General features: G+C 34.3%; 3 protein-coding genes, 1 long non-coding RNA gene and 1 other non-coding gene across 10 annotated transcripts; 3 read left to right on the plus strand and 2 right to left on the minus strand.

Annotated features, from left to right (window-relative positions):
• The first annotated feature begins 517 nt into the window (after positions 1-517).
• LOC141693633 (histone-lysine N-methyltransferase, H3 lysine-9 specific SUVH1-like) lies at positions 518-4,543 on the plus strand. Of its 6 annotated transcripts, none has more exons than XR_012563164.1 (4): positions 518-653; positions 1,364-3,513; positions 3,610-3,664; positions 4,177-4,543. XR_012563164.1 is itself a non-coding variant. In XM_074498785.1 (3 exons), the coding sequence occupies exon 2, from the start codon at positions 1,375-1,377 to the stop codon at positions 3,478-3,480; it is 2,106 nt and encodes a 701-aa protein (XP_074354886.1). In that variant the 5' UTR covers positions 518-653; positions 1,359-1,374; the 3' UTR covers positions 3,481-3,513; positions 4,177-4,542. The 6 variants fall into 6 exon arrangements, 4 of the variants coding, with proteins under 4 accessions (XP_074354886.1, XP_074354889.1, XP_074354885.1 ...); XR_012563165.1 differs by having other exon boundaries at positions 4,190-4,543; XM_074498785.1 differs by lacking the exon at positions 3,610-3,664 and having other exon boundaries at positions 1,359-3,513; positions 4,177-4,542.
• Positions 4,544-6,190: 1,647 nt separating this feature from the next.
• Positions 6,191-6,261, plus strand: TRNAG-GCC (transfer RNA glycine (anticodon GCC)). Its single transcript has one exon. It is a non-coding gene; the product is annotated as a tRNA-Gly (tRNA).
• A 120-nt stretch (positions 6,262-6,381) lies between these two features.
• Positions 6,382-9,511, minus strand: LOC141693913 (putative aquaporin SIP2-1). The gene is made up of 3 exons (XM_074499101.1): positions 9,040-9,511; positions 7,130-7,390; positions 6,382-6,678 (listed from the first exon to the last, which is right to left on the minus strand). The coding sequence occupies exons 1-3, from the start codon at positions 9,322-9,324 to the stop codon at positions 6,511-6,513; spliced, it is 714 nt and encodes a 237-aa protein (XP_074355202.1). The 5' UTR covers positions 9,325-9,511; the 3' UTR covers positions 6,382-6,510.
• Positions 9,512-11,694: 2,183 nt separating this feature from the next.
• LOC141692625 (proteasome subunit alpha type-3) lies at positions 11,695-18,808 on the plus strand. Its single transcript, XM_074497516.1, has 9 exons — positions 11,695-11,959; positions 12,058-12,141; positions 14,612-14,685; positions 15,484-15,570; positions 15,664-15,748; positions 16,589-16,635; positions 17,234-17,299; positions 17,728-17,818; positions 18,412-18,808. The coding sequence occupies exons 1-9, from the start codon at positions 11,816-11,818 to the stop codon at positions 18,481-18,483; spliced, it is 750 nt and encodes a 249-aa protein (XP_074353617.1). The 5' UTR covers positions 11,695-11,815; the 3' UTR covers positions 18,484-18,808.
• Positions 18,809-19,752: 944 nt separating this feature from the next.
• LOC141692987 (uncharacterized) lies at positions 19,753-21,091 on the minus strand. Its single transcript, XR_012562979.1, has 2 exons — positions 20,081-21,091; positions 19,753-19,985 (listed from the first exon to the last, which is right to left on the minus strand). It is a non-coding gene; the product is annotated as an uncharacterized LOC141692987 (long non-coding RNA).
• Between the last annotated feature and the right edge of the window lie 5,679 nt (positions 21,092-26,770).

Genomic DNA, 26,770 nt, shown 5'->3' on the forward strand with positions numbered 1-26,770 from the left:
CCCGAAGCGTAGCGATTGCGAGTTAGCTACGATAAAAAAAACATATATAATTAAAAAGAAGTGATGCAACGAATTTAATACTAAAATTTAATATTTAATTAGGATTAATGTTTAAATATATATTTTAAAAATTATTTTTTGTGGATTTATAATTTTTTGTAATTAACACCATATGATACAAATTGAAATCGATATTACGGGTATGACTCGAAAAGTCAAACATATAAAAATTATATATAATTCAATTTTAATATAATTTGTAATAAATAAAATATATGTTAATTAATTTTCAAGCTGAAATTTCTATTATGTCCCTGTCCGAAATTAGGCAGCAACAATGTTATGTATTATACATAAAAAATGCGATTATCTCAAAAAACGGAACTCCTCTGTAATCTAATTGCATGCATTTATGACTTTTTGTATGAGGGCGACACATCGCCATCCACGTGGCAGTATAATTTGATGATAGTTGGACGAATGTGCATCCTTTTATGTTAACCAGAGAACATTGGGAAATATGAAATATCACAGAACTCAAAGTCATTATCAAAGCTTATGAACAGGAAACAACTTAAAAAGAAACACAAACAATCCACCCACTTTTGTTCAAACAAATCTCTTCACCACTTTCTTTATAGCACTTGCAGCTGGTATGTTTTCATTCTGAGATCTAAATTGTTTTTTTATTATCAGTTCTGTTTACTTTTTTTGCATGTACTGATGTACTTAACAGTTTCTAATTTTGATGGCAATTTTTTATACTATTCATGTTAGTGCTTGATAGGTAAGGGTTTTTGTTCTTCTTTATTATATAGTTTTACTTTTAGGGCTTATAATCTAAATGTCTTCACTTCACTCTTAAAGTGGTGTCTGTGTAAGTGTTCTATTGTTGCATGTTGTAGTGAGTATTGTGAAGCAGTTTCTGGGTTTATGATTTCACTACTTCACTTGATGAGCTGCATGTTGACTTGTTGTGAAGAAACGTTTAATTGCTTCATCTCTTTGGATAGTTTATTATTGATAACATTTGTTATGTGTATGGTGGTGTGTTTATTAACAGGTTTGATTAATCAGTAAAAATTGTGATTTACCTCTTAATTGGAAAGGGGGAGGTCAATTTCTATAGCCTACCCACATGTTGAAACTTTTTGAGCTGACTTTCCTACTGTTTGTGTATTTGAAATACAATATATGGTTCCTGTATGTTTGGCCTTAACATTTTTGCAAAAATAAAAAAGGTTTCTGGCTTCATTGTAATAATTCTTAGCTCTGACTATTAGTTGTTGAGAATACAAGTTCTAAGAGGACATGTAGAAGGTATTTCATTTTTAATAAATTTGTATAAATTGTGATAGTGTAGGTGTTTGACAAATGGGAAAAGATACAGGATCATCTTCTGGATTTATTCACAAGAACGAAGTTTTAAATGTTAAGCCATTGCGAGCAATTTTCCCCATATTCCCAGAGAAATCTGAGATTGCATCACTAGAGGGTTCTTTCCTACCTGGGGTCGCACCAGTTTACCCTTTTCTTGTTCCAAATGAGTCTCAAGGACCAACAACACCTAATCGAAAAGGGCCTTCTAATTTTGACAAGACCATACCAGCACCAGTGCCACTAAATTCTTACAGAACTCCAACCCAGTATTCAGATGGAGATTCAGGACAATCAAGAAGGGACACCAGGATTCATGAAGGTGAAGCTGCACTAGATGATAGGTACCGCAACTACAGTAGTCAGAGTGGCCAGTACGCAGAAGGTACCAGTAAGAAGCGAAGAGGAAAAACCTCCAAAAAAACCACTGCAGTCGACCGCTCACCTTCAAAAAAAACAACTGCAGTTAATCGCCCACCTTCTAAATCAAACACTGCAGTTAATCGCTCACCTTCAGTAGATATAGACAACATGGTTGCTAAATCTCTGAAAGAGTTTAGACTTATTGGGCTTGAACCAGAACAACAAGCTAATGGAAACAAGGATTTAGTTGATCGCATACTCATGGTTTATAATCTGTTTCGGAGAAGGATTGTTCAACTTGAAGAATCTAGGGGGGATAATCCCGTGTTTACAAGACGTCCAGACATGACAGCTGGAAATTTGTTGATGAGTAAAGGGATTCGGACAAATAATAGGAAGATAATTGGACCTGTCCCTGGGATCGAAGTTGGTGACATTTTCTTTTTCAGGATGGAAATGTCTATTGCAGGTTTGCATGCTCCAGTTATGGCTGGGATAGATTACATGGGTGTGAACGTAAAAGCTGTTGAAGAGCCTCTGGCTGTAAGCATTGTTTCGTCTGGAGGATATGAAGATAAAAATGAAGATGGGAATGTCTTGATTTACAGCGGACATGGTGGAGTTGATAGGAAAGAAGGAAAGGTGGTTGATCAGAAGCTTGAAAGAGGTAATCTTGCTCTGGAAACGAGTTTGCATAGGGCTAACGAGGTAAGAGTTATAAGGGGTCTAAAGGATATCGTTAATGGAACCGGAAAGGTATATGTGTATGATGGCCTCTACAAGATCCATGAATCATGGAGGGAGACAGGGAAGGGTGGATGTAATGTTTTTAAGTACAAGCTTGTTAGAATACCCAAGCAGCCTAAAGCTTTTACACTATGGAAGTCAATTCAAGTGTGGAAGGATGATGCTACTTTAAGAACTAATATGATCTTGCCGGACCTTACTTCAGGGGAAGAAATTCTACCAATTTGTCTTGTAAATGACGTTGATGATGAAAGGGGTCCTGCTTGCTTCACATATACACCTTCCCTCAAACATAAAAAACCATTTGATTTACCCGGACCTTCCTCGAGCTGCAAATGTAGAGGTGGATGCCAACCTGGTGATACTAACTGTCCCTGTGTTCAAATAAATGAAGGTGTTATACCGTACATTTCTCCTGGGGTTCTTGTGAGTCAAAAGACCATGATACATGAGTGTGGTTCTTCCTGCTTATGCCCTCTTACCTGCCGAAACCGTGTGTCTCAAGCTGGTTTAAAAGTCCGTCTGGAGGTGTTTAAAACAAAGAATAGAGGATGGGGACTTAGGTCTTGGGATCCAATCCGCTCTGGACAGTTCATTTGTGTGTATGGTGGAGAGGTCATTGATGCATCCAAAACAATGGAACTTGGTAGTGAGGAAGACAATCATTATATATTTGACTCCACCCGCTTTTATCCTTCACTGGAATGTGCCTCTGAAGGCAACCCTGAAGTCCCTTTCTCCCTTGTTATAAATGCATATAGCTTCGGTAATGTTGCTCGTTTTATGAACCACAGCTGTTCGCCAAATGTGTCTTGGCAGCCAGTTTTAAGAGAAAATAACAATAAATCTTATCTTGACATTGCCTTCTATGCATTGGGACACATTTCTCCTCTGCAAGAGTTGACATTCGATTATGGTGTGACCCAGGAAAACACACGAGTGAAGAAAAATTGCCTATGCAGTTCTTCTAAATGCAGAGGTTTTTTCTTTTGAGTTGGATGGTGCTAATAGTGCCTACAATTACAGGTCATTCTGTACCACCTTTTTCGGCTCTCTCATTTGATATAGTCTCAGTAGTGCAATCTAATCAGTGTTTAATACTTTTTGCTTCAAACTTGCCAGAGCCCCTTGAGTAAAACAATGCTTAGGCCCAACAGATTTCAGAAATTTTATTAAGGTGACTCTCCTAACACTAGTAATAGCTCCCCACCTGGCCTGCTCTAAGATTAAACAGCCAAACCCGGAGAAGAAATCATTAAGTCTTTCTAACCACAAAATTTTTTATGATATGCTAAAGTTGCTCCAAGTTAAGTGGTAATCCACCACAACCCCATAATCTGCTGAATCAAGTCCCGAATCTTTGGTCCGTCAAATTGACCAATCTACTAATGTAAATCATTAATATTATTTCATTGAAATATATATAATATTACAAGAAACTTTATTTTAATTTATTTTTAGATGTACTGTGACTGTCTACATTTACGAAATTATATACGAAAGATAAGCTTTTCTTTTCAAGTCGGAGCTTGGCCAAATGACCAAAAAAATTGAAATAGTACAATTAAATTGGGACATAGGGGAGTATATTTTCTTAATGTTTGGTGTGATGGTTGCATTATCATTTTGGTGCAAATTTTAGCGAATTTGATTCTGACTCGAGCTCTTTTTCTCCGTCTCACTCTTCAGTCACCTTGGACAGGTGGTAATAAGATCTTTCAGAGAAGATATCTGTTCGCGCACAAACTAGAAGCTGTTATATAGCTAGGAGGATTATGAGTCCATGATGTTTTCGTTTGTAGCAGAAATGTGAACTTTTGCTTGATCTACTTAGCTTGCTTGTATGTGTAAAAAATTAAGATTGTATCGCGGAATCTTGTTTCTATTTCTGTGCACAAACCTTATATGCACCGTGTGGCTCCAGAACAAGTTGATACACTAGCAGGTGATAGTAGTTTTCCTGGTTACAGTTACTAGGCAGTTTGTTGCATAATTTCACTTTATGGAGTCGTAAAATCTTTTGCTAATAATATTTTTTTTGTCTGACTACGACTTTAGCCTATGAGAGATTTATTAATTTACTGAACACCAACTTTGAAGGCATTGTTTCCCTGAAAAGGTGCAGCAGTTGGTTGTTTTTCCTCCATGAATCTGTCGTGATTCTTGGCGATTTTTTATAGTGTAGTTGATCGCTAATCATCAGTGATCACTAATCAGTTTCTTGTAGCAAGAATATTCCAATCCTACTCCAATGGTTGGAGTTGTTCTGAAAGAAAACTTTGGTAGAACCATTTACTCCACCAGATAGATTTAAGCTAGTTGACAACTTCACCAATATTCAGATCCCCTTGCTCATTTTTTTATATTGAATGCTTGCATTTTGATGTTACGTATTTTCCTCGCTCGTTCTTTTGCATATTCATATTCACCTTAATGAGGCTTCAGCAATGGGTTGTTTATCGAATGGCATCAGAACAAAGGGCCCGTTTGGGGTTTATTAAAAAATGTAACTTATAACTTAAAGTTGAAAAGTAATACGAGAATCTTAACTTATAAGTTTTATCCAGTTATATTATATTTTTAAAATATTTATATAAATATTTAATGATTATAAATTTATAATTAAAATAATATAATAACATGTGATCGTAATTTAGTAGAATAAATAGACTATTTCTAGTAGTTTAACAATTTAGTAGTTTAGCATATATATAACACTATTATTTATATCTTTTAATAATAAGATAAGTTGTATTCGTAGTTTAGTAGGATAAGTATACTATATTTAGTAGTAATTTAATAATTTAGTAGTTTATTAGATATATAACACTATTTATCTATTTTGTAATAATCAAAATTAGGGAATTATGGTTGAACCAAACCGTTGAACCAAATTATCTCTATTTCGGCTATTATAATATAGTATAGATTTTGGGTGTTTGGATAATGTGTTTGGTAAATCATAACTTATAAGTTATGATTTTTTTAAAATAAAATTAAAATTGAATTGATAATTTTAATATATGAATATAAAATAAATAGAGAAAATTTAAAAAAGGAATAAGGCCCTCGTGATAAAATTAGATAATATACTATTCGTGTAGACGAAAATAAAATTATAATAGTGATTCAGGTTAAAAAAATAAAACTAAATATAATTAGATTGATTTAGCTTGGTCTGTATATGATTAAATAAGGTTTAAAATAAAATTAAAATCAAAAGGTATTAATGATCATATAATAAATTTAAATAAATAAATTTATAATTTTATTTATATATTTGAATAATTTTACTTATAGGTCAATAAATATGTGATAAATTATGATTTAAAATGAAAATAAATATAAAAAGCTAATTCATAAATAATATATCAAAATTCATATATAATAAATTATCTTGTAGCAGTATTGTTTTAGAATAATGAATACAATAATAAATTAGCCAGCCAGACAATGCAAGTGAAGAAATAAGACCAATAAAATGAGGAATGTACCCATCTCCCCACTTTCTAATTATGATCATATACGTCATAATATGAGCGTTTCACTTCGTTACCCAAACAGGAGTTGGGTCTTGGAATGTACTTTCTCACCCAATAAGTCGTGTGAAATGATTCTCCAAACATGCACAAAATAATTCTTATGATTTTTTCAAGTTGTAAATACTGATCTATATAGCAACAAACAACAGCTAAAAACACTCGCACCAGTGGTCTAGTGGTAGAATAGTACCCTGCCACGGTACAGACCCGGGTTCGATTCCCGGCTGGCGCATTTATGCAGAGCAATGAAGAAGTTGCCATTTGTATTCCGAAGGGTTCGAATGCAGACTGAATCTTCAGTTGAAATGGCCATTACTTGAGCTCTGTCTTTTTTTTTTATCTTTTGTAGGAATGAAAAAACAACTATATATATTAAACTTTTGCTCCTGAGAAATTCTTTTGGCATTGCATTGAGATACAACTTACACTTAGGATGCTTCTTCGACTTATCCCTAAGAAAAGGTTTCCGGACAAATACCTTTCAGTCAGATTTCTTAGCATTTGCCTTTGCATTTTCACGTAACAGTGGCTGAACAACTACCCTAAATACCCGCACTGCAATTATAGTCGCTCCAATGGGAGCAATCCAGTAAACAAGCAGATGCTCCTTTGTTAAATGTACTCCGCTAGCATAAGCCCATCCAATAACCTAATGAATTGCAAATGATTATCAAATCAAATTTATCTTTAGAAATTAAAAAAATGTCTGTAACAATTCATCACTTGTTTTTTTCCCGCCGGTATTATCATTTTTTATGGCTTAATGATCTTTAGAGCCTCAAGGTTTGCTCAAGGTTTTCACCGATATACTTATTTGTCCATGTGTTATAAAATCGTTCCTTTTTGCCCATGAACTACTGAAATCGTACATTTTCAATTTTGGATCGGGAAAAAATATGAAGGATCGGAGAAAAATCGGTGTAAACTGGGCGGTCCAAGGTTTAAAATATACGTTTTCAGCATTTCAAGGACAAAAGTGAAAGGTTTTGTAACATAGGGGCAGATGAATATATTGGTGCAAATTTTGAGTCTCAAAAGGTTACGAAGTCTTTTTTTTTATTTGATACTTTGTTGGTACAGGTAATAAGTCAAGTACTTACGGATGCTGGATTCATATATCCACCAGTAAGATCTGCGGCAAGTATATTGAGAGCAACCTTCGAGATACTGGAGATCCAAGTTTTCCGGAAGAAGCTCCCAGGAATTTTAGCAGTAAGGCCAAGCGAAACCAGGACAATGATGAATGCAAAAAATCCTTCTGTTAGTGCTCCGCGATGGATGTCGACATTCAGAGGATTTCGGTGTCCTAATTCAGGAAATGTCTTGATGATGTGACTAACTCCAGTAATTGATCCGATGATCTAAGATAAAAACAGATAAAAAAAATGATCTCACAATTAAAAATCTGGAAATTGAGTTGCCTAATTACAAAAAAGAAATACACTGCCAAGGGCCTGAGGCTTTTTCCTAAAGGTAATGCGCTGAAAATGCAGATACTAATATCCAGACTCCAAATGGAGCAATCTCTGGTTCTCTTTAATTCTTGTATCTAGTAGGATTCCATTTTTATTGAAGTCAGTCTCGATGCATTTTTAAACTTTATGACGGATGCATCAACAGAGGTTTAGTTTAGTTTACTTTTAAATGGAGTACTAATTGAAATACTATGTCATAAAAAATGTTCTGCAATATGTTTTGCAATATTTTAGCAGAACATATTCTGCAAAACATATAGTACAACAATTAGTCCTCCATTTAAGAGCACACCATAGAAAGCATCATCAGAATTTTGCAATGTTTCTGAACTTTTCCTCTAATTAAGGTAAGCATGATATACGGTGAAGATTAGCAACAATTATATTACTGTCATAAACATTGTAAGCCATAGGTCAAAGCATAACCATTCATGACACAGAGAAGAGGCCACAAGATGGGAAAGCAAGAGAATCGCATGTCTTATAACTAAATTGATAGGCAAGCAGTTACTGTCCTCTCGTATGTATAAATTTTCTACAGCAATGAAATGAAATGATAATCTCTTTATGAAAATGAACAAACCTTGAGGAGGATGTACAAGAAAACCATAACACACAACTTCTGTATTCTAGTAATGAAAGTTTATTAAGTTATCTTTATACTGGAACAGGCACCGAACTGGATCCATTTACGTAAACCAAGAAGAAATTACAAATAGGTGCAAATGATATTGTTGTGCTCTTGGCTGCTGCCTCACTTGAGGTATAGTCCATATTAGGTTTTGACTAGTGTGGGATTGTGCCCTAGATGCTTACTCTCAGACGTTTCATTTTTGTTGTGTTATTAATTGTAAAAAAGGAAGTCTCTGGTGAGAGAGGTGGATCCATGGTGTTCAAAGCTATCAAGCCCCTCAAACTCTAAACGAATTGATGATTCACTGATTCTATGTCGGCAACAAGCAGGACTCAGGTAAGGGTGGGGGGGTATGTTTATGTCGTCGCTCAAATGACAAGAAAATCTAATAGTTCAAGTTTAATACTCGCATGATGCTGCTAGAGCCTAGATGTACATCTGTTCCTTAAGTGTTTGAAGATTAGTTAAGTTAACAAACTTATATCTAAAGTAACATATTTTATATAATTGTCATATATCAGATGGTAACATAAACCAAATTAAGTTCGGTACTTGTTAAAACTATTCTTGCTTCTTTTCCTATGAAGCTCCCATCAGATTAAGACCTTGGGTTCACCCCAGAGCACACAATCCACAAAACCACTCCTGAATAGCAATATAAAGTTCTACATAAATAAATAAACAAACACTTAATTATAGGTGGTTTAGGTGAGAAAAATTGAGTGTTAAAAGCCGCAACAAAGGTGGTTTAGGTGACGAGTGCTAGGAGAAGGTCTGCAGATTACTCCCAGCTACCTCCCCAGTTCCCGAACAGCTATACTTAAACATAATTAAATACCGAAAAAACAATAAGAACAATGCTTCCAGGCATTACTTAATATAGGTAAAGAATGTGGCTAACCTGTGCAGGAATTCTTGCACCAACTGTATAAAGAAAAGTAGAGGAATCACCAGACATTGCAGGTGCAAGAACCATTAGGGGGTTGTAGGCCCCACCTTTGGTGAGCTTACTAAACCATGCAAACACAAACATGTTAATAACAGAGATGCTACACCTAAAGACATCATCTTTGAATTCAAAACCTAACCCTAATGGCTTGTATACAAAAATCTTGACGAGAATGCTTGCCCATGGCCACATAAAGGATATTACAAAATCTGATACAATCAATTTTACTCCACCCATTTCTTTAAAATTGATGTGTGTGTATATTGATCTTATGGTTTTCTTTCCTCTTTTTTGATGTGGTGATAATACATCAATAGGATTTAATATCTCATCAAAAGAATTAACCAATGAAGAAATGGTTCATCGATTATTGTAATATAACTGTTACATTACACACAAATCACCATACAACAGTTTCTAAATGGGTGGCTGCCTAGAAGAATGTTCGGTTTGGTGTTCGATTAAAATTACCACCACGGTTTCTCCGGTTTTAAGGCCACTTTGGGGAAAATAATACGGTATTTACGAATACAATCGGATTAAAAAAACATTTATACATATTGAATTCTTTCTTTTTAGAAAGACAACTAAACAACTTTTTGAAAATGATTTTAACATATGTAAATTGTTATTATCCAATTATTGTTTTGAGAAATCATCGTAGATGCGATCCCATAAAATTTTTTATCATTAAATTAAAACGGTGACAATCATGTAGATCTATTAATTTAGGCATGAACAATACCAAAACACACCCAAATAAATTAAAACTCCTACAATTAAGAAGAAAGACTTAAATAAACCAAATAAATTGGAAGATAATCGGAAAAAACATATAAGATTAGTCAAGAGAAATAAACAAGAAATTAAGGATCGGTTTTTCACCGATATAAATCGATTGAAGTTCTAGAAGTCGGCTACTGGATTGTGGGAGAAAGAATATATTCTTATTAGAAAAAATAGTATTTTTGGTAATTTTTCTTTTTTAATTACAATATATAGAAAATTTGTTTATAAACTTATAATTTTAGTTTGAACAAAATTTAATTATTAAATGAGAATATAGTAAATTCAAAACAAAATGGAGAATAAAATTTGATAAAGCCTAAAAATTTAAATGGGAGGTACGGGGTTATGCTTATAAATTTCAGAAATCGAAAATATTTGGTTAAATTATTAATTTGTGATTTAACATAATTTTTTTCAAAAAAAACAATTTCTTTATTAAGAATGGGTCAAATCTATCAAATATTTTTGAGAATTTACCAAAAATACCAATTTTTCTAAGTTTTTTTTACGATTTTACTATCTTCTGATTTTTTTTGCAAAAATACGGAATCAACCAAATATCAACCATATATGCAACTAGTTGAATAAAAAAATTTTGGTTGATTAGAGATTGCATTTAGTCGCGGAAACTCGTCAAAATTGCATCAGTTGATTCTAGTTGCCAAAAAACCGTATTTTTTGTAAAAAAAATATTGAAAAATAGCATTTTTGCAAATTAGTTTTTTTAAAATATTTTTTTTAAAAAATAAAGTATTTTTGCAAAAATATTTTTAGCCTTAGATATTTTTCAAAGAAATCTAATATATTTTTAGGTGGTGCTAAATGCAGTAAATTTTTAATTCACACGCTAAGCGGAAGTTACTATATTACCCTCTTCATATAATAAATGTAGGTTTGAATAGTAGCTAATTGCTGGTTACATGAAAGTGTACAGGTGAGGAGTGATCTTGTTATAATTTAGTTCTGAAAGGCAGGAATGTTTTAAATTTTAAATTGATTTTTATAAGGAAATTATCAAAATTACTTAAATTTTTGTAAACGATTATTACTTTACTCTGTTATAAAATTATATGTAAAAATGCAGTTTAACCAAAATCAACTAATTGTATAAATAATTGAATTTGTGTTTTTATTGCATTAAAGGTTGTAATTGGTTTAATTAGTTTAATTTGTTAAGCAAATTATGTTTTATAAAACAAAAAAGTTCACCTTTAAATTTTTTAAAAAAAATCCTAATATTATTTAAAAAAATCACTTTTAAATATTTCGAATTTGGAATCAGAATTTGACGTGATTTCGAAAAAAGATTCGAAATTTGATCCTGATTATCACAAGTTACCTTACATATTAAAGTTGTAATCTATATTAATAATAAAATAATTAAATAATTTGATTTTTATACAAATAAAATTTCATTATTGTATTGAAAATAACTAAATAAACTAAAGCGGAAAAAAACACAAATAAAATAGAAAAACAAGTAAAAGATTTAAAAAATTAAAGTAAATTTAACATTAAACGTGCAATTACATAATTAAAAATTAATTAAGAGTCTACAAAAGAGTTCACTATTTTCAGTGCCCATCAATAATGGACAGAGGATTTGGAGAAAACTAGGTGTATGAGTTGGCATTTCTCAATTACTGTAATTTTTCGTTACTTTACGGGGTAAAATATTACTGCATTTAGCAATTATAATATTTTTTAACAATTTTTAAATAATTTATGAACGATTTTTAAAAGTTTGACCGATAATCCCCCGGAGAGGCTATGGAATTGCAAAGTGGAATAGATTAGTTTTTTTTACAAAGGGGAATAAGTGAGTTTGATATCTTGTTACAAAAGAAATAGTAGATGGACAAGTAGGGAAGACTTTGGGTTGGACACAGTACAGTCAGAATTACAATACCACTTTAATTTAGGCAAATTAGAGAGGGGGATGGCTAGTATCGGAACAGGCTACGATTTATCGGTGACAACATTCTCGCCGGACGGGCGTGTATTTCAGATCGAGTACGCCTCCAAAGCTGTCGACAATAGCGGCACCGTTGTTGCCATCAAGTGCAAAGATGGCATTGTTATGGTATATTACTCTCTCTCTCCCCCCCCTCTCTCTCCCAGGGTTTTGAAATTTCGCCTATCTGTCCTATATGAAATGTTGTTGTCGTTGGTTTTAATTAGGGAGTTGAGAAGCTGATTGCATCTAAGATGATGTTGCCTGGATCTAATCGCAGAATCCACTCTGTTCATCGCCATTCTGGCATGGTACCCCCTCTCTGCTCCCTCACTATATTCTGTGTTTGTGTGGTTTTATTAATGCTTTCCGAGCTGGATACACTGAATATGTTTGGTTTCGTGTTGATTATATATCTAACAGATGAATGTATTTGTACAACATGACATTTTGTTCTATTGTTTGGGGAAATAGGTCGGGGAACCTGAGAGAGTGTTTGAGTTTAATCACCAAGCCATAAAATTCTTTTTGTTTTCATTAACCTCGCCAAATCTCATAAATATCATTCATTTACATTCTTAGATTACAAAGTAAATGGACCTTTAGTTGCTCTATTCTATCCCCCCCCCACTCATCTGCCATCAATTTTTTGCCTTCCCTCAATCCATATATCTTGTTTTCTTTTTTGCAATTTTGCTTTAATCCAACTGTTGAAATTTTTGCCAATGAAATTGTAGTAGACGGTTCTTAGGTAGTTAGGGTGCACCGGGGTGCTCTGTATATATCAGTACACATACCCTATTCGACATCAGTCATGGTGTTCTATGGAATCCACTTACTAGATATGGTAATATTGATTTTGTTTGTGCTGCAAAAGAGAAATTTGAGATATCTGTCATTATTGGTTGTTCTAGGGACTGATTCTCCCACACAGTACTTCTGATTGATTAAGCTTCTTTCTTCATAGCTATAAGACTTTGGCATGTCCATTTGTATACAAGTATTGATGAGGAAAATTGATGCAGGACAAGGGTTAAAAACACAATAGAATAATAATAAATGTGGATTAACCGCAGAAAATCCACGCCTAAGGTGATTTAACCGAAGAAGAATCACTACCCCTAGGATTTCTCAACCGCAGAAGAGAGATTTGTTAGGATCACAACCCAAACAAGAGAGAGAAATAATTATTAATTCAATAATAATCAATCAATTCTATTCGATAAACACAAATTAATATTCTAATCTTTTGTTCTGCATCAAAAATAAATGATGTATGATATCCGATGGAGAAATTAGTGCTTTTTTACTTGTATATTTTCCAACAAAGTGTTGGTGTAGTGGTTGAGCTCGTGTTCCCCTTACGGGAGGTCACGAGTTCAACTCCTGCTCTGTGTAGCTTATTTATAAATGCATAATTTTTTGATGGTTCTAGTCTTAGTACATTCCTCAGTTAGGGATCAATTATTAGTACGAGGGATGTAATTCACACATATCATATTAGACTTGAACTTGATTAATATACAGTTGAATTTTAATTTATATTGATCGAGTCTTGTTCAATAGCAATCCATAGCTTTTTCTCTGTTTAGCGGTTGGTGAACCCTTGGGGGGGATTTTTTGTGGATAATTTACTCAAGCTTATTTTGTTGATATCATCTATTCATTGTTCCCTAAATTTTTTTCATGCACCAAGTTTATCATGTGAAAATACGAGCCTTACAAAGAATTTTATTCCTAGCTAAGAAAATCTAAAATTGATAATCAAGGTGTTCGTCATCGTGAAGGAATTTTTTTTTTGTACTGGTTTAAAATATATTACATATATATATATATATATTTTCAAGTTTTATGAGAGATGATAACTTCACAGATACGTTCCATATCCTTTCTTTGTTGACAATTAGTCATGTCAATTTAATGTTGTAAGAGACTATGTTACTTGGACTTGGTGTGGTGTGTGGGACACGATACATATACAATTGTGACACTCGAAAGTTCTAAAAATAGGGTCACAGAGACTATGTCCAATTTTTTGACATGGTTGATATTGTACAATGCACTTTCGAAATGTAACTAAAAAAACTGGGCATTCACGTGGATTTTATTAGTTTTGGTTAATATTGGAGTATTATTTGTAAGATTTAACTTTGTGATCTCAAAAACAACCGGAAGAGATATTTTAAAATCAACCTGAAGAGATATTATAAAATTTTGTACTGTTTAGGGTACACCATTTAGCCTCCAAATTCAAGTTTAAATATGTAAAAATATGAAGAAATAGTTATGTATTAGTATGTAAACTGATACCATAAGCAATTATGTATTACTATTTTTGGATCTAGTGATTGAGCCAAGTATGTTTAATATCTTGATTTAGTGATGTATGTCTTATTGTCTTAGAATCCCATGGCATTAAAGGTGGTTAGGTAATTAGTGTTGTCCGTCTTATTCTTTGATTTTTGAAGTTGGTCAACAATTCTAAGTTTTTTCTCGTAAAAAATTGAAAAATTAATCACGGAGAAGACAAAAATAACCATTGTTATAATAAGAACTTGTGTAAAAAGCTTACTAAAGTATATGACTAGTAAATAGGAAGATGGGTTACTTCAGGATTAATATATAGAAGGAAGCTACTTGCTTGTTTCTCTGTTTATGTTTGTCACATCCAAGTTTAATCTTCATTTTCGATTTTACATTGTGGGATTGATCTATATTTACAGTATAGTGCTCGTTTATAAATTCTTTAATGTTGCATTACTGATGTTTTTTTATAAATAGGCTGTTGCAGGATTAGCTGCAGATGGAAGACAGATTGTTGCGCGGGCCAAATCCGAGGCCAACAACTATGAGAAGTAAACAGGCATTATGTATTATCATTATAAGTTTAAAACATTACTGGAATTTGTGTTACCTGACAACTGTGAGCAATAAGCAATTAAGCATCGACTTTAATAAGAAAGCACAAGTACTAAAACATTCTCGAGGCTTGAAAGAAACCAGGAACTTTTGAAATAGCCACTAGGTCTCTTGGTCCAATCTTGTAATTGGTGATATGTCTTAACTTGTGGATGTCTTTTTCTAGTGTAAACAGTACAAACACATTCCTTTCTATTTGTTGCTTGAGGATTGGCTTTGAGAATGCTAGTTAAGATTTAAGAACCACACACTTAAAAATAAATTATAAAAGAAACAAATTTTTTTAAACATAAATGTGTTGATTTTGTGTAAGAGATGGAAGTCATCAAACCAAGGGCTCTATAGGAACAATTATATTATCCAGGTCAAATTGTTTTTACATCAGAAGTCATGCCTGGTCTGGAGTCAAGGTTAGGCGTGCTAGTGGTCAAGCGTCTGGATGTCTCCATTCCACTCGAGTGATAAATAATTGTGTTATATATATATATATAGCAAATAAATTTGAACATATTAACATATCTGTTACAATTTGGTATTATTTATAGGCATATCATGTAATAATATATTTGTTGACTTCATCCAGGATTAATTATGAAGTATTTACTTTAAAAAATTAGATAAAAAGCACATGACTTCTGCTTTAAAACTAAATTGTTTGTAATTAATTGGAGTTGGCCAAATTCCTATCGTATGCAGATTGTTTATCATTTCATGCTGGTTTATTGGTTGTGCAGTCTATATGGTGACCAAATTCCAGTGAAAGAACTTGCTGAACGTGTTGCTAGTTATGTGCATCTGTGCACACTTTATTGGTGGCTTAGGTTTGTTCAGATATGCAGGGACATGCTTATTGTATTTCACCTTTTAATCTTTTTAGTATGCTCTTTTGCACACCCTAAATTATAAAACTGCAGGCCGTTTGGTTGTGGAGTAGTTCTTGGAGGTTATGACAGAGATGGGCCACAATTGTATATGATAGAACCTTCAGGAGTATCCTATGTGAGTTTTTCAGAGATATTTGTACCATTCAATTCTCTATCCTTTTTAATGCTTTTATGTAGCTACTGATTATGCTACCTCCGCATGTAAAATATAGGCCGCCTTAAAAATCTTGTTTTTTTTCTTTATATGTGTCTTACTGTCGTTCACTCTCAAAGCACTGTCAATACATTGTTTCATCTGCTGCCCTTTTTTTTCTTGTTTCCATAGTAAAATATTAAAATCTAAACAGTTGGTATGTCAACTGCAAAGTGCTAGTCTATAAATATTTCTTATATATTGATTTTTTAATTATAATTTATGTATATTTTCTTAAAACAAATAGTATTTTTACTGTAATAACTTAATATTAAAGTATTTGAAACAATTATAATATGCCTAATTGATTGAGAAACTAAATTCTTGATTCACTTTCTTTTTAACAAAATACAGATTATACATAACTTAATTATTTTTGGAAATTAATTATGTATTCAACAAAAAGCAGTTGCCACTTTGTATTTTTATGTTAGTTTAAGAAGATTCGCGTTTTAATAGCTATGGTCATTCCGTATTATTGTACAGTCGGAGTGTCAGTAAAACACACACAAGTAGTTGAAGGTTATGTTAAAGGGTAAAGCAGGATTTTGCTTTAGTAATAATGCTGTTTAGCTGAAATAACATGATTCTTAAAATCTGTGAGAAACCTTTAACGACCTATATATCAAAATAGAGAGAGTGTGTTCTATGCTTTTTAGTACTTATGTGTTTCACTTCTGCTTTCAATAATGCTGGAGAACACAATTCATATAAAATTGTTGTAACTTCCGTTCTTATATTTTTGTGAATCACCTTTTCCAGAGATACTATGGTGCTGCTATAGGGAAGGGAAGGCAGGCTGCCAAGACGTAAGTTGCCTTCTTTGTTTGTTTTTACAAGCATACATGCCGGTCATGTGAACTATTACTTTATTCAGAAGAAAGAAGATTTTTTGTATGCATGAGAAGTAACTTTAAGATGAGATTGTCCTTGTAATTTCTTTGAAAAGAAATATCTCAACAAAAATTCAGATTATACTCTGTAATTAGCATCTCACATTAATTCAAATTCATTATATTCACTGGCTCTCCTACATATTACTTTCTTAAATTTCTCCAATGATGTTTGGCTGGCGCAACCATTGTAGCTTCTGCCAGCCTACCACTTTACAACTCGTGAATCTTCTGGTGCACTTGTTACTTTAAAGCTACTAATTCTAGTGGGGGTGGGTAAATAGCTGGATATAGTCAGTGCTTAGTACTGATGTTGTAAACTACTACACCGCTTCGGATTGCTTTAGCCTTCCAGCGTAAATTTGCATGAAACCTTTGTGGATGTTGGAAGCCAACCTTCATAGTTCAGTTACAATGACTGAAAATATTATATTTATTTAATCTTTTAACCTTTACTTGTAATGAATATTGTTTACTGATATGCTTATATGGAGTCAAATTATATGATGTACAGAGAGATTGAGAAATTGAAGCTATCTGAGATGACATGCCGGCAAGGGGTTATAGAAGTAGCCAAGATGTAAGTGCGACTATAACGTGCTGATGGTTTTTAAATTCTTCCTGATGATCTGATTTTGTCATGATATTTTTGTTTCTTAATACCATTGCAATTGACAACAGCCCTTAAATTTTGCTTCTTTATGGCATCATCACAGCCATTGTAGTTCATTCTCAAGTAGAAAAAATAGCAATGTGGTCAACATCTTTCAGAACTGTTGAGTAAAATTTAATAGGCGTTTTTTAAGACGTTATATTGTAAATTTTGTATGTTCAAAAAGCAAGTTGTTCATCTTGTAAACTTAGGTATTGATATTGTTTTCAAAATGCTTTGGGAAATTGGAAAGTTACAAATTCTTACAAGTCCCTTTGGTGTTTATTGTTTTGTTTGCATATTTTGCTGATTCAAATACTAAGACAGTTTTGTCGATTTTTCTTATTGCTAACCAGAATCTATGGTGTACACGATGAGGCCAAGGACAAGGCCTTTGAATTGGAAATGAGTTGGGTTTGTGATGAGTCAAAGCGCCAACATCAGAAGGTATTACGTTTTCAGTTTTTGTAATCCTTCATCCTTGCCGAATATGATCCTTGTATTATTTATTAGTGTTATACATCTAAATATTTATACCGGAAGTATATTTTTTTCTCGTTTTTGTCTAGAAAAACATAGCCAAATATGTAAAAAATAAAGGAACACGGAATCACTACATAAACAAAGATAGAGAGGTCAAGTTCTTGTTGATAGTATTGACTAAAGTGTTGAGACCATAAACGCAATGGTACTGGTCTCGGAAAAGGATGCATTATTAAGATTAGAGGCATGCTTTAGATTAGCACGAGATATGAACTTGCTCAAATGTTTTTAAAGCTGGAAGCGAGTTGCATCCTTTCTTTTTCTGATGGCATTGGATGTATAAGTTGTAAACAATTTAGTAATATCTCAACAATAAATCCAGTATAAGCTGGATACTTAGCGAAAACATATTGTAGTAAAATAACACAATTTTTTTGATTAAGCGTGTTGTTTAGGAGGTAATTGATTAGTTTTATTTGTTCATTTGAATATTTTTAAGTTGTAGCTATTTGGACTTTGGAGTATTAATAATCTTGGATATTTGCTAAACCATATAGGTTCCGGATGAGCTTTTAGAAGAAGCAAAGTCTGCAGCAAAAGCTGCACTTGAGGAGATGGATGCTGATTAGCTACCAGGGAATGCTCAACTGTTTTTCATATGTAATTCTGTCTGGGCATCTCTTCAGCTTTTAAACTGTACTATTACTTTAGAGAAAAGGGTAAAATTGTTGAGCTGAATAGTGCTTAAAGTTTAATTTGATTGGCTAGTCAATCCCAGTTTAAGCTATCCCCGAAAAGAGTGTTCAAAGCTTTAATTATTCACTTGACCTAGAGCTTGCCCGTCCGTGTTTAGAATGTACCAACGCAGTATCTTGGATATGTTGACCAATTTTTTGCTGTCGTTAATGTTGTTACATTTTATTTATGCTATGTGGTGCTTATGTGATTTCTTTTTATCCATTGTCATTGTTATATGCTATATTCTTGAGCCTGAACATGATTTTTTTTACAGGGTTAGACAGGTTAGTGCTATAAACGGACCATCATTAATCCTTCATTAATTTTCTTACTCTTTCCCTGTGCTCGTCTATGTTGAATTTGGTATTTTTTTTGCCTGTTATTTTTTACTGTATTTTCCTGTATTAATTTAAATAAAGTTTTATGAAAATGTATAAAAGTAGCACTAAGAGAGTAAAAAAGTAACAAACGAAAAAAAGAGAAATTTACCTGATAAAAAAGGATGAAACATGACCCAATACATTAATATCTTTATTAACTTCTTTTCAACATATAATGAATTTTACGGACAACTTAAGTCTAAGTAATCAATAAATTTTGAGACTATCATTCTAATTCCTCTCGTAAACATCCATGAACGTTAAAATTTGTTGTCTTATAATTTTTGTAATATATAACGTGCAATATTTTTTAATTAACCGTATCAACTATCATATAATTAATCTCAATAAACAATGATTATAAATACACAATTTTTGAAAAGATTACGTGTCGCACGTATTGTGGTTTTATATCAACAGAAGCAAAGTATTATGAATAAATGAGATACAAAAACCAGTAAATAGGTATATAAGGTCTAGTAAATTGTGAAATATGAGTACTAATCTTAACCATTCATTTTTTTGCGTTATATTAATCTCTCATCATTCATTTAGACTCTGTTTGGGAGTGTTGTTGAAAACTGTTATGTTGTGAAAAAGTGCGGGTGGAAAAATTGCTGTCTAGAAAATTAGATAATTGTTTGGTAATTATTTTTAATTTATACATATTTTGAGATATAATATATAAAAATAATATTTTTGAGAAGATTTTATGGTGAAACTGATAGTTACTTCCTGCAAAAGCTGAAAAAAAACTGTTTCCAAAGGCATGGCGGGACATGTTTTTACTAACAACAGCTTTTAAACCAAAAACGCTTTTTCAGACAACAGCTTTTAGAATTTACCAAAAACCTTTCTAACAATTTTTCAGCAAAAAACTGATGTAGCTGTCTACAACAGAAATACCAAATAGAGCCTTAATATTGGGCCATCTTCTTTCTAAACCGACCACCATTAACGACCATTATTTCCGACCACCATCATTAGTGACCCTCACCATCTCCAGCGATCACCTGAAAAATCACCACCGTCAGACCAAAAATCACCACCGAAAAAATAAAATTATCACTGAAAAATTAAAAATCAACACCTGAAAATATAAAATTACCATCGAAGAACCATTCATGAGAACTTTTTTATGGTGAGATATAAAAATTGATCTCCACCACACAAATTTAAATCAATTTTTAATTGGGACCACTCATTTTAATTTTCATCATCATCTCCAACAATCACCTCCTTCATAATTTTCTTTCTACTTACCACCCCACCACCACCTCAAACCACCGATAACCATCATTTTCGGGAATCGCCACCACCTCCGGCCATTATCAAAAAATCACCACCGTCAAATCAAAAATCACCACCGTAAAACCAAAAATCACCACATTCGACCACCTTCAAAACAGCGAATCACTACCAGAAAAAAGAAATCATCAGATGCGATCACGACCTCTACCCACCAGATCGTCCACCAACTCATTTCATCAACTTCGATCAGCAACCGACCCACCATTATCGTATAACACCATAATTCAACATAAATTATCAAATATTTAACATAAAATCATCCAGAATCGAATAAAAAATCACCAAAATAAATTATAAGTACACTAGATCACGAACTATAATTAAACTAGATCTATAAGTATCCATCATTATGTACAAAAAATGCAACCACATTTCTTGACAATATTTATTTTATCGTCAATTCATCGTAGTGGATTAGTTTTTATTGATCTCTCAATAATTTGTGATTGGATTCGTAATGGTGGTAGTGTGGCGGCAGTAGAGATGGTTGAAGTTTAGGTGACAGAACTGTGAGGAATGGCAACATCGATGGAGTTGAAAGATGGTGGTGGAAATAGGGAGGCTGTGATGTGGAACAATTTTCTTGGTGGCGATAACAATGGTGATGAATGGGGTGGTTGAGAGATGTGGAGCAGTCTCCTTGATGACGACGACGACGGTGGCAGTGATGAATGGGGGATAGGTGAGTTGGTAAGGGAGTGTAAATAGGCTTAGTCTGAGTAAATTGTTTGGCATGGGGAGATAAAATTGGTCTGGAGAAAATAGCAAATTTGTAAACTCTTCTATAAATAATAGAACATGAACATAATATTGGTGAGACTTTTTATTCTCAGTGAAATAACAGGTTTGTCTGTATGTTTAATATACTTAAAAAAATTGTTAATGAGAATTGAACTTGAGTCTAACCGATAACATGCACACTTCGATACTACTACACCAATATGTCTTTTTTGTTAGTGATCATACACTTAATAGGTATTTGTTGCATTAGAGTTATAGAATAACATTTTTAATCATATTTTTCTGTTTATATTTGCTGATCAGTTACCTATATATTTCAAAAAAAAAATAAGTATTACTACCGCAAACGCTACCTTTCGAGTGCGCACTGGGTAAACCCTACGGGCTCACGCAATAGCCTGCAAATACGGGCTCACGCAATAGCCTGCAAATCACGTGAACCAAGGTAAATCGCATTTAAGCGAATTGCTCTGGCTCAGGAGGCATAATCATAAATTCTCCTCCCGTAGGATTCGAACCTGTGACCAAGAACATAGTTATCCCCTCTTTAACCAACTGAGCCAACCCTTGCGGACAGTATTACTATTTTACGAAAAGGATAGATGAGTTAAAACATAATATATATTTAATTAACGATGTTATACTTTTTAAAGTAAGCGTTATATTAAAATTTACGATATTACATATAAGAAATAGTTAATAAATTCTAATGATCATGTATACAATTGTAAGAAAAAAAAAGTAAATCAAATTTATAATATATAATGATCATGTATACACTTATACAAAAAATAAAATATATAATACGTATTTTTTCAAATTTGATACGATATTTTTGTAAAATACTCTTCGATTAAAATCACCAATACAAGACAATAATTATTGGTATGTATATGATATAAGATTATATATAATGAATAATTATTCAAATAAAAATATTGATAGGGAGAAAAATAAACCCTGGTTACACAATTAATATCGCATTAATTATGCCCGGATAGGGCTGACAAAAAAGCCCATTTATAAAGGCCTAAAAGTCCTGAATATTAATTAATTTCGTAATTAATTAATATGAAAAAAATGAGCTGATAAGTGAAGTCCAAATAAGGACACAACTCCTTGGATATTGGCCTCCAAGAAATCTCATAGGATAAGGATTCAATTTCCTGCATTATAGGACTCCAAAGTCCACTCTAAATCTGAGATTTGTCCACCAAGTCTCCTAACCCTAGTACTCCCTCCGTCCCCCTCAATTCTTTACATTGGGGGACGGGGGCTCGGCACACACTTTAATGCTCTTATAAATGTAGTTGCATAAATTTTTTTAATTTTTTTTCTTCTAATAGGAGCAACTGAGCCACAGCCACAAGGGACGAATCCCCTGACTCCTTAAGGGACGAATTCCCAATTTCAGCAGCTACATGCTCCTGTGAATCCTCAACCCGTTGGATATGAGTATTCAGCTATTGTGACCACTAACCCCCCTTACGGGATGCCCCTATACCCCGAGGTTGGAGGAAGTGGACATGTTAATCGGAGTGAAGCACAAGGGCAGACACCCCACTACATACGCGGTTTGGCTCCTATTCCGGAGGACCAAGAATTCTCTGAACCTTAGACTGAAAGAGACTCCGAATTTTCGGATGATGATGTGGCTCCAAGAAGGAAGTGTGCCGGTAAAAAACCGATGCCTGATGCTAACCAGCGTCCCAGGAGCACCCGAAGGACGAATCCCCAAGAAGTACAAAAGAGGATCAGGGCTCATGAAGCTGAGATCCAAAGGCTGAAGCCCGACTTGAAGGCGCACCTGACCCCAAGACCCCTACTTCCTCTGAGGAGGAGAGATCCTCCTCCGATTATAGGCCTCGACGGTCCAATACCAAGATGGGTTGTTATCCCAAGGGGCAATCCAAGTGACCTAATGCCCCTAGGAGATCCCGACGATCCAACCCCACCGTTCAGTGAGGAAATAATGAATGCCCACATCTCAAGATAGTTTAAAATGCCCATTATCAAAGCCTATGATGCTATTGTGGATCCCGTTAATCATGTCTGAATATTCTCTAATGCGTTGTTGTTGTAGCCCGTGAACGATGTTATTAAGTGTCGGGCCTTTCCTCAAACCCTGTCGGGAATGACTCAAAGGTGGTACAGTCATTTGCCTCCGAATTCAAATGAATCTTTTAGAGACTTAAGTCAAGCTTTCATTAAGCAATTCATTAGCGGGAGAGTGCATGAGAAAAGTTCAGCATCCCTCATGAGCATTATGCAGGGAGCAAAGGAGTCCTTGAGAGACTATCTGAACCGTTTCACCAAAGAAGCTTTAAAAGTCCCAGACCTTGACGACAAGGTAGCTATGATAGCACTGCAGCAGGGAACTAGGGATGAATTCTTCAAGAGGTCATTTTCCAAGCGCCCCCTGAGAGTATGTTACAGCTCCAAGATAGTGCAGGAAAGTATATCAAAGTGGAAGAAACCATGAGGAAGACGGTGGTGAATAATGAGCCCGCTGGTGGCAAGAGGCGAAAGACTGATCTAGAATATAATGCCATGGACAAATATCCTAGAACTGAGCAAAACTCTGAATTAACCCCAAAGAAGGGAGGAGCTGGACAAAAGTTCACCGAATATGCTAAACTGAATGCTCCTAGAAGTCAAATCTTAATGGAAATCGAAAGAGATAGGGATGTTCGTTGGCCTAAACCCCTGAAGGTTGATCCTGCTAAGCTAGATAAAAGAAAATATTGTAGATTTCACAAGGATGTTGGCCATGACACCGATGAGTATAGACAACTGAAGGATGAAATTAAATTCCTCATTCGAAAAGGAAGGCTGAGCAAGTATATCGGAGATGGGGGAGATAGGAATAATAGTGGGAAAAAGAACTTTGATGATCGTAGAAAGGATCAAGATGATCAGGGGCGAAACCCCCAACCCCGAGGGCCGATGATAAACATAATTTTTGGGGGATCCAAACCTAGAGGACCAATAATAAATACAATCTTTGGAGGACCGACTACTGCTGGTTCATATAAAAACTCGAGGAAGACATATACTAGATAAGTCATGCATATTGTCGGAGAAGCCCCAAAGAGGGCTAGGACATGAGTGACAATGACATTTGATGATTTTGACTTAGACAGTGTCAAATTTCCTCATGACGATCCCCTGGTCATAACACCAAAAATAGGGAACAACCCGGTGAAGAGAGTCCTTATAGACAATGGAGCATCGGTGGACATCTTGCTTCATGATACCTTTATAAGGATGGGTTACAATGATTCTCAATTAACCCTAACTGACATGCCAATATATGGTTTCGCTGGAGTTGAGTGCCACGTGGAAGGGATAATTAAGTTTCCTATGACTATAGGTCAGGAGCCAAGACAAGCAACACATATGTTGGACTTTGTAGTGGTGAAGGCTGGATCAACTTACAATGCAATCATGGGAAGAATGGGAATACATGATTTCAAGGCAGTCCCCTCTTCTTACCATTCAGTGATGAAGTTTCCCACCCAAAACGGAATTGGAGAAGAGAGAGGAGATCAGAAGATGGCAAGGAGTTGTTATGTAGCCTCCCTTAGGGCTGATGGAGTTGGGGGCAGGTTTTACCTATCGAAGATATGGATATTCGCGAGAATGATGAGAGAAGAGGGAAGCCAACAGAAGACTTGATCCCGATCCCTTTGGCTCCCGAGGATCCCGAGAAAGTGACTTTCATCGGAGCATCACTGGAGGAGCCCCTTCGAGGGAAGTTGGTGAAATTTTTACAAGAAAACAATGATGTATTTGCATGGTCAGCAGCTGATATGCCTGGCATTGACCCGGGGCTGATCACTCATAAATTGAACGTAGATCCGAAACGAAAGATCGTGAAGCAAAAGAAAATGAGTTTTTCCCCTGAGAGGAAGGAGGCTGATAAGTGGCATTTTATACCACTTAGAATGTCTTATAATGGCTTGAATTGATGTCTTGAAATCAAGTATTTTATATATTTGATGCGTTTTTCTAGTGTTTTTGCGTTTCAGGGTATAACTTGCGTAATCAGGGAGATTTCATCATAATAAGCCTAGGGAAGTACTTGGGATTTGTTGCGGGGAGTTGTGCGAAGAAATCAGCAAAATCAGAAGTGAAAAATATTATTTTTCCAAAAAGGTAGCAGGCGCCCGCCTGGAAGGAGCAGGCGACCACCTGCCAGGAGGCGCCCGCGTGGAGACAGGAGGCGGCCGCCTGGGTGCGGGAATTTAAATTCTGGATTTTATAATTTGAGTTCTATCGGGCTTCTGACAGCGCTGTTTCTTGTGGACTCTTATATAAACCTATTTGAGAGACGTTTTCACAACAAGCAAAGAACAAGTACAAGGAGAGAAGATCAAGAATACCGTTTTAGCACGCAACAACGAAGAAGAGGAAGCATACATTTATCTTGTGATTCTTTTAATTCGTTGTAACAGTCGATGCTAGTTTTCTTTACTCTTTGAACATTAATACTCTTGTGACGTACTCTATTTTTATTAAGTATTTTTATTAGTTTATATCGTTGTGTTTATATCATGTTTTCATATGAACCCATGGTGATGATGAGTTCTATCATGGGCTAATCGTGATCATGGGGTCATAGCGGATTTACTATGAATTTTTTTAGTTAATTGTTTAATACCTTGGTATGTGGTGATTGTATGATATCTAGCATAGGTTGTGCTTATTCGTCTTGTGTGCGTCGTGAACATATAAGATAGCGTGTTAATCTCTTGTGAAGCGATAGTGAATCTTGAGATTTAGAACTTACCATGCTAGCATAGGTTCATGTATTGTATGCATGATTAGTGGGTAACTCTAACCATTTTACTTGCCCTGTGTAATCATAATGAATAACTTGTGCTTAAATCGTTATGTTGTCAAATTCTGTAGACATATAGGATCTCAACATAATTGATGTCTATTCAACTTCTATCTTAATTATGGATGCTTGGTAGAATGGTATTCGTACAATGAAAGTTGGCGTTTATCAGTTTCGTGTTGTTCAATTAATATCATCACCATTACATGCTAAGGGTAATAACAATGACTATTGAATGAAGTTATGATCTCATGTGTGTTTAATATTGATAATTTAAGTGTTTAATTCTCATAGTTAATATTAGTTAATCAGCCTTAATTGTTATTGTCTTGACATTGAAGAGTAATCATACATTAGTGAGTAAGTATTAGTTAAATATAATTAATCAGAGTCTCTGTGGGAATGAACTAGAAATCATTCTATATTACTTGTGAACGCGTATACTTGTGTGATTTATTTAGCGCATGCTTTGTGCCTAACAAGTTTTTGGCGCCGCTGCCGGGGACTCGGTGTTAATTTGTTTAGTTTATGTACTTGCCATCAGTGGTCATTAGGATTCATTGATTAAGACTTGTTACTTATTGTTTCCGGTTGTGTTTCGGGTACTCTAGCGAGCGTTTATGCAAACACGTTCTCGCACCCGCAAGAGGAATCTTGATACGGTTGAGGATACAGATTCAGCTCTTGACTTTACGGAGAAGATAGTTTTTGAAGATTCGAATACAGATAGTGAGAAGAAAGAACCTGTAACAATGGGTGATCGTATAGTTCCAGCTGATCCAGCTCTTATGGACTTTTCTCGGCCTAAAATTGATGACATTCAGTCAAGCATCATTCATCCGGCTATTCAGGCCAATACTTTCGAAATCAAGCCGGGCACTATTCAGATAGTGCAGAATTTTG

The sequence above is a fragment of the Apium graveolens genome, chromosome 10, assembly GCF_009905375.1.
Source record: "Apium graveolens cultivar Ventura chromosome 10, ASM990537v1, whole genome shotgun sequence".
Lineage (NCBI taxonomy): Eukaryota > Viridiplantae > Streptophyta > Magnoliopsida > Apiales > Apiaceae > Apium > Apium graveolens.